This window comes from Aphis gossypii, chromosome 1, assembly GCF_020184175.1.
Source record: "Aphis gossypii isolate Hap1 chromosome 1, ASM2018417v2, whole genome shotgun sequence".
In the NCBI taxonomy this organism is placed as follows: Eukaryota; Metazoa; Arthropoda; class Insecta; order Hemiptera; family Aphididae; genus Aphis; species Aphis gossypii.
The window spans coordinates 62,974,542-62,991,462 of NC_065530.1; the positions used below are offsets into that span (position 1 = coordinate 62,974,542).

Here is a 16,921-nt window from a genome sequence, read left to right on the forward strand (position 1 = left end):
AGATAATACACTATATCTTATAACTGGGTACGTAAATATTATTTTATTATCTTTAGATGTCGACGTAGGAAATCAGTTCGAATAAAAATAAAGGTATAATTTATGTATTATAACAGTATCACGTAAACAGTCGCTTTCAAGTACGAAAAAGGGGTCGATGGTCGTACTATCCATATTGTTGTTTCTCATATATTTTTAAAATTTGAGAGTATCAAATTTACTTATAACGATACTATATTATCTGTATAAATGATAATCTATTTTTTTTAAAAATCAATGACAATCTCTTTTTTTTGAAACAAATAAATGTATTTTAAATCAATTTTTTAATTTATTTAAAAATTAACGATAAATGTACCTAATATAATAATAATGTAATAATGTCTGTCAAAAGGTTACAATTTCCGTTGACGACGGGCTGCTTTTATAATTTATAATCGCGTATGCTTTCCAAGTATTTTGATTTTATTATTATGTTTTTCATACACGATTCATATATAATATAAATATTATTATTATTATATATTATTCGTCAATAATTGAGATCGACTATTTTTAATTACTTTGACTAATCCGCGCTAACAGGCAATCTGTAGGAACCAGACAAAAGTGACTTAGCGATTAATCGTAATGTTTTTTTTTCACAATTAATTATAATAACTCCTTTATGACTTGTTAGTACAAGGATTGTCCAATTGTCGTTAAATACCAAGACCAGCTTTATGTAAAAACTTCCAATTTTGTAACTAACACGAAAAATCTCAAGGGGGCAATGGCCCCCCTGCCCCCCTGAATATTATGTATTGTATTCGCTATTTATTGTGTTCAATAGATGTAATTAATTTATGTTTACCTAACAATAATAATAATACATAATACATAATAAATTATTATAATGGCTAGTAAGTAGGAATTATCATTTAATGTTTTGTTTAGCTCCAAACTGTAGACTAGTACAGACAACGTGTTCAATGTTAAACGGCCATTGGTGCACCAACGCATTATTTTTTATACTCAAAATGTGGTGTAATTACGGTTTCCTTTTTAATTCCGTCCTCTTTTTACAAACCACGTAATAAATTATTCTCGTTATCGTCAGCGAAATATTTCGTTTATTATTAACACACGAAACGAAAGAGTATGTCTGTATACTGGTGTTATTTGACTATAGTTGTATAATATAGTATTATAGGTACCGTAAGCATTACGTAGAAATATCATCCGTGCGAGTAAAACATTCACGACGTATTTGACATACAAAAATAAAAACCAAAACTAATAAAACAACACCATAAACCCAAATGAATTTTGGTGTATTATTTTACGACGATATAGCTGTGGTCGAAAAAACGCACGCATGCATCATAATATCGCATAGGTATATTAACCGTAATATTATAATTAAATTGTACTACACATAATTATTGTGTCTCGACAGTGTCTGTCGTGAAACACGGTGAGTCACGGCTGCCAGTTTTGATTAGCGTCGGGGTGGCCGCGGCTTTTGCAGCTGCTCCGATTTTTGGTTTTTAAATCGCATTATTGGCACATTCAACCCGCGCATGCGTCGTGTATTCGTGAGTGTGTGTGTATGTGTGTATGTGTGTGTGTGTGTGTGTGTGTGTGTGTGTGTGTGTGTGTGTGTGTGTGTGTGTGTGTGTGTGTGTGTGTGTGTGTGTGTGTGTGTGGGCTCTTCACCAAAGCAAAGTGTGACGTCAAAATAGGGTTTTTATTTTTGAATAATATTTTTTCGTTGTTCACCTAATGTTTTATCCATTAGCAACGAAAACAAACAGTCGCGCCTGTATTACGACCGCGGCGTAGTAGCCGTCGTCGTAGTTGCGGTGTCACGAGGTCAGAATAATCGTACAACAAAGGAGGACGATCGCGATTTTATTATGCATAATCCTCTTTGATAAACACTGCAGTATATTGTGCGGTTGTGTATTATACTCGTATTTTGCGTCTGTAACGAGCTTCGTCCGTAAAATAAAAAAAAAACAAAAAATTATTAGCTTTTTAGTCGTTATAGACACTATTGGGTCACTATTGAGATTTATCAATACCAATATGGCTATACCGCTATATCTACACTGTATTCTAGGATTTAGAAACATTTATCGTCCGCATAGTGGACGTTTCACAAAGTTTTTCAAATATTATTTTCAGTTAGTATATAATACAACATCGTGAAAACTGAAGTAATACGCATCTGTCCTAAAATAGACTTTCAACTCTTTTGTGTAAAACGATTTCAAATAATATTTTGGACCTTTTTGCCACCTGCGATATTTCATTGTTCATAAATCTAGTTATCAATCTCATCTGTCAATCTCCTGACTATGGTATATAAACCGTTCTAGTCGAACTGCGCGGTGACTGCAAACCAAAAACAACCATTCACTTATAGATACTGCGTTTATAAAAGTTCGTTCATAAAGATTGTTCTAGTCTTTTTGAATGTATTTTTTCGGAATTTAGAGGTATTAATGACTTGTTCTAAATAATACTTTTCACAGTATTAAATATTAATACTAATTTGATAGGTACGTGCAAAATGTGCTTTTACACTATAATATAACAATTTTTAACTAATATAGTAGGTAACATTTAAAATAGGTACTACTTTTTCAATTAGTATTATACATAAACTGATGTAAAACTAATGATGTACAACTCTTTGAAGCTTATTTTAAAAGTTCAAAGTAGGTACTTATTCATTTTTATATAAAAGGTAGCCTTTCATAGGATATATTTTTTTATTATGTATATAGGTATAAAAAGACAAACATTTTTATTTAAATAATTCGATTCTAATTATTATAACCTTAAGTAAATAAGTTATATAAAACTATTACGTATGAGTTAGATATTTTCAATTAGTATAATTATGTAATCCTTACTGTGTCTGTGTGTGACGTACTTTACATTTCGGATATTTATATTCCGATTGAATTGCTCTAGAGATTTAGCATTGTCTGTACTTAAGACTTTAAATAACATACAATTTATTATAGTATTTACTGGTCGATTGTTGAACTCGAGTGCAAACTCATTACTTACAACAAAGGACTCGGAGATAAATGATTGGTTATTTTTTGCTTTTCCAAGGAACTACATACATGAAATAATACTAGAAATTAATAATAATAATAATAATAATAGCCGAAATCAGTATATAATTCATATCCGGTGCAATGGGTTTCAAAGTCACAGCCGAATGGCTTTTCGAGGGCGTCAGTGTCGGAGCTATTACCGTATATTATTGTTCGGACTAGAAATCAGAGTTGTGTCGCGGGGTAGCATTTGACAGGTGCTGTTAGGTTCAACGGTCTGGAACGCCCTTTTTCAACTTTTTATTATTATTATTCTTATATGTGTTCAGCACACACGTATAACGTACATATAATATAATATACAGTCAACTCGAATACGCGATAAAAGCTTAGGACGGCAATTTCAAGCGCGCTTTTGTTCACTTCCAAATCCATCATTCCGCAAACGACCCGCATAATATCGCGTCGGGAAACAACAACTGTTCTTATACACAATAATAAAATCGGTGGAAAAAAGCACTGTTCTTTATGTGTATTGCGGACTTTTACGAAAACAAATAATGAAATGAAAAATAATAATAATAACTTCAACGAAAATGGATAAGTAATAACTAATAATATTAGTTACTGAATATTACCGTTGAGTGTTGACTACCAAAATTCTGTGAAAATATAAATGAATTTATACTATTAATATTTAAGACCGTGACATATACTTGATGGTTTTCGTATGTGCGATGCCAGGTATACAGTCGCAAAAACATTTGTATTTAAAGCATAAAGTTAAACCTATTATATACGTCATTATTATTTCTTGTTGTCATTTAAAATGTAATCCTCCTGCGAATGTGGTTATATAAATTCGTAATACCCAAGAGAATAATGTTCACTTCCATCGCCAACGAAACGCGGTCGACTACTGTTGTAAATTATTATTGTAATTTACAGTGGTCGAGACGTTTGAATGTAATAAGTATAATTACAATTAATAAATTGTTCGACTGCGGTGAACATTTTTATTATTTATATACATACTGTAATTATTTGTCAGTGGAATGAAAGAAATCTCAGTAAAGCATTTGAGCACAAAAATCAAATTAAAAACTAACATTTTTATTTAAATAGAATTAAGGCTTAAACAAATTACTAATTAAAATTCGTACAAATCGTGTCAACGGAAAAAAAAAACGGAAATTTTAAACAATATAGTATAGACTATAGATTAATACTTATTCGTTAGTAACATTTTGTAATTTAGAATTTTCAACACGGTTACCAAAATATATCTGACTAGTTATTTGATTTAAAACTTTCTACGACATTATAGCAGCACATACCTAGATATAATATCAATATATTATATTGTATTGCGTGTTACCGGCGATGTACTCATAAATTATACCAAAATAATATTAAATGGAACGAGAATCGAGATCCGTTGATAATATAAACATTTGGATGGTGTCCAACGCAACAATGTTTATTTATTTAAAAATATTTAAATAGGTATAGGTATTCATAAATAGATATTCATTGGTCATTCAATGCTCGAAACCAACGAAGTTTTATTGGCTTTTTTTTGGTTTTATTAAAAACACGTGATTTTTATTTTTCAAGACCAAACGAATATTTTACATCAATTATCAACAACATAATTAAATTATCCACTCGTCACGGTTATTAATAGTATCAAAATGTAACAATTTCTTACGTCTTCTCTTCGTATGTATGATTGCTTGCCACCATTAATAATTATATACCTACGTAATATTATGTACATGGTGTAATTCGTATATTAAACTTATGGAAAATTTGCTCAACTATTTCTCAGGAACGTAATAAGACAAACAATCGGAAAATGATTTTAACTATAACGTTCGGTGTACCGCGGACGATAGGTACGTAGGTAGTTATGTAGAAATATCAGTATGCGTGTATAATTAATTCACTTCTCTGTTATTAATAATTACTTATTATATTTTCCGTTCTTTATACATATTCGAATTTCTAAGTTTGTTTGAATCTTGAAAATCTGTTCATAAAATATATTGTTAATTATTGCCGTTTTATCAAAAATCAATAATCTGATTTTTGAAACCCTGAATTTTTCAATGTTTTTTTTCCATTAATGTACATTTTTTTTAATATTGGAAAAAATGTATTAATCACACTAATAACTGTATTAGTATCTACAAAATACAACGGTTTAACTAAATTACAAAATAAAAATAACTCCTATAATAACATAAAAATAATTAAGCTATTTATTATGGTTAATTTAAAGTACTTGGGATCTTTTGAAATTATTTTTTCAAATTAAATAAGAAAAAAATTAAAATACATTCCAGTTTGATCAGAGCTTACAAAATAATAAAAATAACAAATGCTGAGCTAGTTGGTTGTTCGTTGTACACTTATTTTTATCCTACTGTCCTATTTAGGACAATTAAGTGTGTTCCCATTAAAAAGTCTGTTTGTAGTTACTGATTTACACAAGACGAGAACTGCTATTTTACTTAATGGAAACAAAATTAATTCTTAACAAATAAACTTGCAAATTCAAGAATATATTATCAAATAACAAATATTATGTTAACTATGTTTATTTACATTTCTAGGTTAAATGAATGTACAACATACTTTGCTTATTTTTGAAGAACTATAATATATTATTTAAATATTAATTAGCATAATATGAAATAATGCTAGAATATTTGAATTCTAATGATTGTAACATATTTATGATTCTTTAAAACTGAAGCTACTAATGGAATTAAATAGTTTAAAGTTAAATGTCTTCTACATTTGTTTGTTTTTTTTTTTTTGCTCATAACTTAGGTCTTATCATCATTCATCACTTATGAGTGCGAACGACCAGAAAATTATACGTGAATCTAAATTAAAATAAGAGATACTCATTAATAATGTAATATATGCATGAATAAATTATGAAAATAAATGTAATAACTTTCGTCAACACAAAATTTAAGGTGCTCTAATAGACTGATAATTAATAAACGCCAACTACTAGTAGGTATATATATAAATGTTCAAAAATAATAATAAGAATACGAGTGTAATGAGTATTTTAAAGTACCTACTGGAATACTTGTATGATATAAACTTATATATTAAGTATAATTTTAAAATTATAATACCTAATATTGCTGTAGAACTGTATAGTGCATATTGTATTATAATTATTTATGTACAAAAATGTTGTACAAACAAGAGACTGTATAAAAACGTTTTCTAAAATATAAAAGATATTTTAATATTATTAAAATAATCATCTGTAGAGTAGATACTTGTTTATTTTAAGTACTTTTTAAATTATAAATCAATAAACAAACCCCTGACTATTAAATATTTATACGAATATAATACGACTTACCTATAATAAAAAAGAATTGAACCTTTACGGCCAAGTCATATTATAATATATTTATATTTTTGATTCGACCGATAAGTAAATAAACGATAATCCGACTTGTAATGCCTTGTTGACGCACTAATAGATGGCCGGGTGTATGGATTGTACGTGTGCATATAATGCATATGAATACATTGTCGCGGAATACACGTTACAAAATGAACAAAAAAAAAAAGTGTATAAAAGTATATACATCAATAGAGGGAGAGTGATCTTTGAAATGAAAAACCCCTAAAGGGTCCAGTTAATAATTTACCAACCCTTTTCTTTTCAATGGAACCCGTTTTGTTCCGGTTGTTTGTGGAGCCCCAAAACCTATACACGTATAATGCATAATATGAATGCAAAAAGTTTTTTTTTTGTTTTATTATTATTATTATTTTTTTTTTTTTTTACTTGCACCCGTTCTGTCCCCGACACGGCGGTTTTAATCGGTAATTTGGCCGAAACTTTTGGTACCTACTATATTACCGCAAAAAGGATCACTGTAGTACAGGGTCTAACGCATGTAAGGCTTATAAATGTAAATATATACATAATATACCATTGTATAGATAATTATGTATACATTTAAACAACTTAACAGTTTATACGGTAAAATACATTACGTCTGTGAGATTATGATGGTGTGATGTACGTCAGCGAATCAAAAAATTATCCATCATTTATTGCATAAACCTGTAAAAATATTAAAAAAAAAAAAAGTTAAAACATGTGTTAACACTAACATAGACTAAAAACAATAATAGTTGAAGTAAAGAATATAATTTTAATTTGATATAGTTATTTAAGTTTAATAACAAAACATGTTTATTATTTTGTACACAAAGCTAATAATAAATAAATAATCACATTTTCACTTTGTTTGATACGTTTGAAACATTTGTTTTTTAGAGCATATTAATAACTGATTCAATGGAAGATATTATACTGTTCAAATATCGTAATTAAATATGCCTTTTGTTTTTGTATTTATTTTTCGGTTCATTTACTTCATTAATACTATAAGTGTTTGCAGTTATAATAATTCCTTATTAAAACAGAAGCCGCCAGGGCAGTGATCACGAAAACTACGAGAGCAATTTAAAATATAATCATTATTCATTTGCTATTTGTAATTATTTATTTTTGTTACCTGAACAAACACTCCATTGAAACAGTTTCTTTACATGACCACATCCTGGAAATAAGATATATTATGTTCATATATAACGGTAATTTCAGACGGATGAATGTTTTTTCACATCGTAACAATGCCATCCGAAGTAAAAATATGTTCACATGGTACAAACAACATATTCCATTGAGCGTATTATAAGAGGCATATTGTAAATTTTAATGTGCGTCGTTTATCATCGCAGGCGAGTAAAATGTTATATTATAACAATTATTGCATTGAGCATTGACTTGTCGGATATGGAACTACAAGTACGTATAACATAACATTTATTAAGTACCTACTTATTGTGCAAATAGTTTTACCTAGTGCAATCGCATTTGTGCTAGTTCACTACATTTAATAATCTGATCATATTAAAATAACAGTTTTCCTTGACGCGCGTGTGTAAAAATTATATTCTAAGACCTAAAAAGACACCTGTAAAGACATATGCCTGGCATAATTTATAATTACCTATGTACCAATAACGCTATTCAAGTGTGATGTGGTCAAAGGTAACGAATACGCGATTAAAAATCGCACTCCGCAGACATGTTCCACGGATCACATCATATACGACACGCGATTTTTTTCTGGATCACTGATGCCGCTAGAATTCACGTCGCTAATGTAGTTTTTAGTCATACATAAATAAGTATATAAAAAAAAAAAATGTATAAAAACGTCATCCGGAACACTTTAATAACGGGCATCGTATAACATGGGCCGTAGAGCTTAAAAATAGTACTTACATTAATTTATAGTATGATAATAATTATCATCATCTTTGCAGCGTGTGCCCGTTCTCATTTAAATTTATGCCCTAATGGACAACGTCATGGATTCCCGAGCAACACGATTGAATGCGTTTACCATCGCCACAGTGGCTTTATTTATATCGATGTTCAAAATTGGACAGGTTAAACTGTTTGTGCACACCCATAGATGGTGTAACTTTGCGTATTATTGTCGGTACCTATACGATAATATGTACTGCAGATGGGCCAGCTGTTTGCGTATTTGTTACGAAAATAATAAAATATCCTCTTTACCCCGTTACATAATAGTATGCTATAATTTGATTTACGGGCGTTTTCGATTTCGGTCGCCTTGCCCTGAGTTCACAATGCTCTACTCCACTTATTGCTATTTATTTTATATACATATAGCGCGCCAATAATAATAATTTACAATTCGTTACAGGCTAAATGACTATCATTTGATTTATCGCTTATGCTTCCACATAAAAAAATACCTTATAAAAAACATGTGTTAACCCTTTTCCGATTTTCTTCGGAAAGTGTCAGCGCACGTATGTATGTATTTGCTAAAAAAAAAGGTTTATGTGTCGAAACGAATTCCCGGCGAAAAAGTGAGTATGAAATTTGCGATTTACTAATAAAATGATCACGAACCTGAAAACGGCCACTGCAAAATATACCCCCCACCCTAAACTCGATGGCAGTGATGAGGGTGTTGCACTTGTCCAATAGTAAAACGGCTGATCCGCCCACCCCCGACCGGGTGCCTGCGAGGGTGCGATGATCTAACGCTCAGTGTTTGTGTACAACCAGTCTCTTGGCGACCATGGATCCGAAGTGTTTGTACGGTCTTGACGGTTCTGATTCAGGATTTGAAATGAGCTTCGACTCGGAAAATGAAGCTACATTTTCGCTGGACGACACTATGGGTTCTGAAGGTTTTGCTTCGTCCGTAAGTTTAGCAGACGATGATCTACAAGTAAAACCGAAAAAACGCCGTCAAAGAAGAACGAGAGAACGAAGTCCAATGCAGGTAAGATAGTGTAGTCAAAACTGCATAGGGAAATATGACAAATTAATTTGGCACCTTTAAATTAAAAAAAAAAAAAAAAAATCATAAATATCAATGTAATTTAAATTTTTTTTCGTTTTAGTTGATTAAAATTAAAAAACACCGTCGCATGAAGGCCAATGATAGAGAACGAAATCGGATGCACATGTTAAATGAAGCTTTGGACAGACTTCGATGTGTTTTGCCAACATATCCAGATGATGCGAAATTAACGAAAATTGAAACTCTTAGGTTCGCACACAACTACATTTGGGCACTATCTCATACACTTCAAGTCGTCGAGACCACTGAACAATCACCATTAGATCAAGACCAACCACTAATGCTTACCATGGGTGACGTAACGGTCAGCATAAGCCAACAAGGCAACAAAGTGAGTGAAATATTATTTACTTTTAAGTTTTTATATACAACAAAAAAAAAAAAATAAACTAGTAAATTGTAATTATTTTTAATAAAATAAAATAATAGACATTTTCATAAAATTTTTATTAAGTGAAATCACGACAATTATTTTATCATACTTCGCATATAATTCCAAAATATACTAACATTTAAAAAATATATTTAATATATATTTTAATAATTTTTGTCATTATATTTTTTAAAGTTTTTACTTTTTATGACGGCATGGTTAGTTTATACTCTAAACCAGAATATTTTTTAAAGTAATTTGATGCATATAAATCGAGATTTGAACAGAAAGTTTATGAGTATTATATACTTTTATAAGTATTTAAAGCTACAGTGAGCAGAATAAATAATACGGGGATAACATGCAATATAGATATTGGGTATAACCTATAGCTACTCTGATCCTCTAAATTTTAAATACTTTTTATTAATGTAATAGTAATATACTATATATTATTCTGATTTTTGGTTTTTATTAAAAGAAATACTCTGAAAAATATTTAGCTTCAAAATAAAAATATAAGTTTGTAAATTGTCATTCAAAAGAACAAAAACTTAAAAGTTATAAAGATAAAAATATGATTTTTTGTAAGATAAAAAATTTGTTTTAAATCGATTGAAAATTAAGTAAAAAAAATATTTATTATCTGATATTCTATTTTTAGGTAAGAAGTTAATTTTAAAAATAAAAAATATATTTTTTTTTAATTTTAAATATTTTAAATGTGTGTAATTAAAAATATTTTGCCGATACTGAATATAGTTATTTTAATATGTCTTTTAATTCTAACATTTCTGAGTAATATACAAAAATATTCGGATTTTCTTTAATTCGTTGATAATTGTCGCTATAGAATAATAATTATTACCTAATAGTATGAGTAACGAAAATTATAAATTTTATAATAGAAAAACAATTTTCAACTTTGTTGATTTTTTTCTCTTATTATTATATTATTATTAAAAAAAAAAAACGATGCCATTTACATTTCACGCATAATATATGCTATAATATATGAATATCGCTGTTATCGTCGTTTATTGAACAGTATTAAAAATGGAAAAATTTTAATATTTGCAGATCACTTCTTCGACGGGAACGTGTGCTTTGGCACAGCAGAAAAAACCGTGCTCCCCAATTTCCGAGCCATTGGCAACTTCGTCGCCCATAAAGGAATCATTGAAGCACCACCAACATGCGGCGACGAGCCACAATCTCAATGATTCTGGTTACTTTGAACCACAGCGTCTCGACCACCTCCTTGGTATTACTGCCGAGCATACCGGACATGACCACAGTTACCAGCTGGACAGATGGCTTCAGAAACCGAATGACACTCAGTACCAGCACCAACATCAACAGCCACAGCACATCGATAAGACGTGGTCCGAAACGGCGGCGTACTGCAATGATTACCAAACGACCTGGCCGCTGCAGACAGCGTGGCACAATCACGGACCATTGACGTATCCATCATCGACCATAGACCAAAGGTGCCATGAACCGATGATGTTCTACTCTTGAGATCGGTGAGAAAAAAAATATGGCGCTTCCGTATTAACACCGGAAGAATTAACGACCAACCGACTATCGGTTTCTGTTGGTCATCGTCGCCCACCTATCCTGCTATTATCCGGTGCTCTTATCGTTTGTCTGCCTAGATGACACTAAAACGCGTTCTACCTATATGATTGTAATAGTAATTATCGGGTTTTAACTGAAGTCTGACATGTTTATATTTATATATGTATATTATAATGTGTTATTTTACTTTGTTCGCGTGCACTCGTCGTCGCGGCGAACGATAAACAATATTGTATTTTTGTACCTATATATATTATTATTATTTAATGATTAAAAATAAATATACGCATTGTAATATTATTATAATAGTTATACGTATGAGTACATAATTTTTCTTTCAATATGCGATGTCCAATTCAATTCTACGGAATGATTATGTGACACCACCCCGCAGAGTGTATCACCGCCGACCCTCGAATCTGGTATCTTCGCGCGAGGGTGAGCACAGTGTTGGTGGTTAGAGGTACCCGTTTTGTTCTGGTGTAACACCTCCACGAGAACTTGTAATCCGCCGTCATAAGCCGATTATCCGGCACAACATGACACAACACCGTGCTCGGCGCTCCCCCTCCCCCCGCCGGCAATAGGGTTCCTACAAATCCATAAACATTTTGAAAGCCCTGACAAAGAAACACCAGTTTTCCGACCAAATTTAAAATATAATACATCAATTTAAACAGCCGATTGCAAATCAATATTTGGAATTTTCCAATTAATACTTTTAAAAAAAAAATCATTGGAAAATTCCTCAAAAATGTTGGTTTGCAAATCGTTGAGTTACTGTGGTAATGATCTATGGTGTATGGTGTCGTCGCTGCAGTTATCGTCACCGGTCACCGTCTTCATAGGGCGTTAGTCGTCGACCGCCATCGGGTGAGTCGACATACATATTATACAGTATACTTACATATATAATAAACGTGGGCTAGCTGCCAAAGACACGACAGATGACACCACAGCGGCAATGTAAGTCACTACCTATAATAACTATTAACTATTATTGTATACGTACGTTTTTACTTATAGTACCCATGTTGGACGAGAAGTGCTGTCAAATAGTGTGTAATATTTCAGGATTGTGAAGTGAAGGTATAGTAAACACTTAATTTGTTGTCCATACTACATGACGTGTGTACTAATAACAGAGTGCAAATACAATGTTATCGTCCTCTGCACTCGAAACGTCCCCACGAACGCGATGACGTCCTTGTACGTAATTATACTTGTATATATCTATTATACCTAATACTTATGTATATATTATGATTATTATTATGTTATGTTTGTATAACACCAAAAAAATCGGATTTCAAACTCCACTTGCCTATAACTCGCTATGCATAATAAAATGTACAATTTAGCATAATGTTGTAAACAAGATTTACTTATCTATTATTTTTTGTACCTACGTAATTTGAATGTTTTTTTACGATTTAAATAAATCCATGTCTCATGTATCGACGATTTTTTTCTTTGAATTTAAGAGGATTTAAATCACTTTAAATTGTATCGTCTTTTTTTTCTTTATGGTGTTATTATTGTTTTACTAACAGAACGATAAATTAGATGTAATAGCCTATTTGTTTTTTCTATATAATATAATCTACAAAATCTACAAATATATGACACGAACAATAAGTTCTAATAGTTATTATATTTAAAGATATTTAAACTTATATTTAAAAATATTTATCATAATATAACAATAGTACAATTCAACTATATTAACAATAACTCAACATTTGAATTCGCATTTTTCGGAAAAAAATAATATTATGCAAAGTATCTACTAATGTATACTACAGGTTCTTAACCTTTTATAGATCATGAACCCCTGATGAAAAATTTTTAGATACCTTGGACCTCCTTACCAATTTTTTTCGAATACCTTTTTTTTACATCTCATATTAACATAACCAAAATTATAAAATTTAAATTACACAAGTAGACATAACAAAACATACATGTATAATTATATCTTGTCACGACGTATTAAGGCTGCCGCAGACCCCCAGGGGGCCGCGGGCCACAGGTTAAGAACCTCTGCTATACATTATAAACATGCAATGATATTTATCGCTAAAAATTTAGCTAATAATGTAAATACAATAAATACCTATTAAGAGTTACTGTTTAGTTAATGTTTCAGTGCTTTTAAAATAAAAATAAAATAAATGAAGTCAAAGTAAATAGTTAACTATACATTTTTCGAAGATTTTGGTCAAGCTAATCCTAAAAGATCTATCAAAACAATAACTTATTAAATTTATTTTCAAGTTAAAATACAGATAAAATATTTAGGTATATAGATGTGGGAAAATGAGAAAATAAATTATTTAGGTATATTTCTATGAAAAAATTACTTTTAAAATGCATTTATAATAAAACTTATGTGTTGGTAAACTATTAAGCTGTGTTAATTTATCTTGGTGATGTGGTAATCACGAATTGTAATAAAATATTACCAAAAAAAAAAATAAATAAATAAATAAACATAATATATTAAAAATATACTTAATTTTACGGTGATAATAACTTGTATAAAAAAATATCAATACTGAACAAAGTAAAATAATTGAATATTATCTATAATAGCCTTAGCCTTAATACTCTTAATATTGCGTATATTATTTTTAATTAACCGTGTAAATTAAATAGGAATTCAATTAATTATTTATAAAAATAAATACTTATAACTCTAATATCTAATCACTGTATTAATAAATCAAAATCAAATATAGGTTAAATATATTTTCGGATTTCCTTTTTTTTAATGATTTAATGTCATACAGATAAAACATTATTGTAATAGTACAAAATAGTATAGCTTACAGGTTTAGCAAAAATTATTTTTAATACTTTCCTTATTAATGTTAAAATGTAATATGAATATATTATATATCCATTAAAAATTATATCGTAAATACTTAACATACATATTGAATGAAAAAAAAAAATTAATTTATTATAGGAACCTTGTATAAAGTTGTCATGCTTTTTAAATAGAAAAAAAATATATATAAAGATTTATCGAAAAAAAGTTGTTGATTTATTATGTTTAATATTATATTTATCATATCTATTAAATGCTATTATAGATGTTCGGAAAAAATGTCAAGTATCTATATACCTAGTTGACGTCAGACACATAAAAAAATACACTTATTGTTAAATCATAAATTCCACTCAGAATCTTACATTAATTCAACTAATGAATTAAAATATACACGAACTCAAATTATTGAGCGTAACTTGGTATAAGTTTAAATACATAAAATATATCTAATCATCTTTAACTAAGATACGTTTATAAATAAATATTTTCCACAAGATTGTATGGATGTAATACATTATAAAGATAAACCAGTTAAATGTAATAAGGTCACATAATGTTAAATATGCAATTATTTTGAAAATAAATAATCCCGTATCGTATTTTTCTACCAAATTTCAAATGCTTTGCAGGTAACTGGTGTTGAATGCACGCAATAATAATAATAATAGATGACCGTTACCGTATCTATTCATCTAGTAATATTTTTTTTAATGCGATTACAATGTTTTTGATGTGAAAATCTACTTCCCATCAAGCGGATTATATTAACTACGTATATCTAATAAATAACCGTTACTCCAGTATTAGAATAATAGACGTTCAATGTTCAACACATTCAATCATCGAATATTCAACTCGATACAGTTGTCCGATGTTTGAAGATAATAGACTGACACATATACATATTTATGATTAACTAGAAATTATCTACCTCATAAAAAGCTTAAAAAACAAAGTACAAATAATGTTGCTCTCAATTTCAGATGTCAACCGTAAATATATGACAACAAAAAACAATAGTTTTTATAAAAATTAAAAATAATTGAAATCCGTTTTTTTATAGAACACGACTCTGTGTTGAAATATATAAAGAAAAAAAATGTAGCAGAAAAAATAAAATAAACAAACTCTCTTAAAGACATTTAAACATTTGGAGTTTAGGCTTTTCAAATATATATATTTTTAAATCCATCTATAGCTGATATTATATCAGGTGTATTATTTTTATTTATTAGTATTGGTTACTATTTGATTTTGGATTTTTTTTTACGGATGTTTATTTTTCGGATTTTTTTTCCAGTTGGCTCAAGACACGTGCTCGACGTATATTTATTTTTTTTTTTTTAGTATTTATCCTATTTGTACGACGTAGACATTATGTTATTATTATTATGCAATGTAAATGTGTGCATGTGCGCATATTGTATAGATATCACAACAACAATGCGCAAGCTGCTCTTCATTCGATCACTTGCGCGCTGTATCGTTGTGGATATTAGATGCATATATAGTCTGCCATCACAGGTAAAAATGCCATGTACACAATATTATTTGAAATAATATTATATATATATATATATATATATGATAATACTATCGCGCGAGGAAACGTACACGGAAACCACGTATAGGACACTGCAGTATTATTGTTGTTCACGGTATCGCGTTTATCTTCGACGTGATCTGCCGGGCAAACATGTGATCGTCGTTAAAATAATCTTGTGCTACGCTGCCGTTGATCCGCGACGCTTCTTTTGTCAAAGTCCCAACAACAATAAACAACGACGTATAGCCGGCGCGGAGATCGATGCGAAATCGGAAACCGAGAAGGAAAAACATCGCATTTAATATTATGATATGTATTATTGTCGTTGGTCCATTGTGTCGTCGAAGTCGAGAGTGCGTTTGTACAAACATATCATTACCTGGCATTCAAGTCTCCGATGCCGACGTACGACACGTACCACACGCTCCGCAGGTACCCGTATAATATTGTAGTGTAATATTATTATATACTTCTATAATACCCGTGTCTATACTTATTATTGTAATTCCCATTTCCCGCGTGTAATATATGCATTATTATATTATTGTACGGGGAGACGGACTGTCATTTTAACCGTTTGTATATTATATATATATTATATATATATTATATATATATATATATATATACGCCATCGGGATCCATAGACGTTAACTCTATACATGATACACATATATTAAACAGTATATATATATATTAATACTATCCGCGAGTATTGTGCGCACAGCTAAATTCGCAGTCTCAACCGTCGTCACGGTCCATTTGACACGGCGCACTTATAATAATAACTGCACGATCCATTTGCAGAGGAAGGATGAAGAGCTACCTCGATGCGCATATAATATAATAAATAATACGATGATATTATTATTTAAAGTGTTTTCGTATGTTTCGGTTCCGTTTTTATTTATCGGACCAGATGTAGTGTATTATACTGCAGGTATTATACACACTGTGCATCAGCTTTGCAGGCAGGTAGGTTTAATAACCATAATGCTATATATGATATAATATTATAGATACATTGTGTTTGATTTTCGGATTACTAGACGCGCACGT

At 30.1% G+C, this 16,921-nt stretch overlaps 1 protein-coding gene across 1 annotated transcript; it reads left to right on the forward strand.

The window, feature by feature from the left end:
• Positions 1 to 8,790: 8,790 nt before the first annotated feature.
• LOC114132024 (basic helix-loop-helix neural transcription factor TAP) lies at positions 8,791 to 11,792 on the forward strand. The gene is made up of 3 exons (XM_027997396.2): positions 8,791 to 9,442; positions 9,564 to 9,854; positions 10,977 to 11,792. The coding sequence occupies exons 1-3, from the start codon at positions 9,236 to 9,238 to the stop codon at positions 11,418 to 11,420; spliced, it is 942 nt and encodes a 313-aa protein (XP_027853197.1). The 5' UTR covers positions 8,791 to 9,235; the 3' UTR covers positions 11,421 to 11,792.
• The last annotated feature ends 5,129 nt before the right edge of the window (positions 11,793 to 16,921 follow it).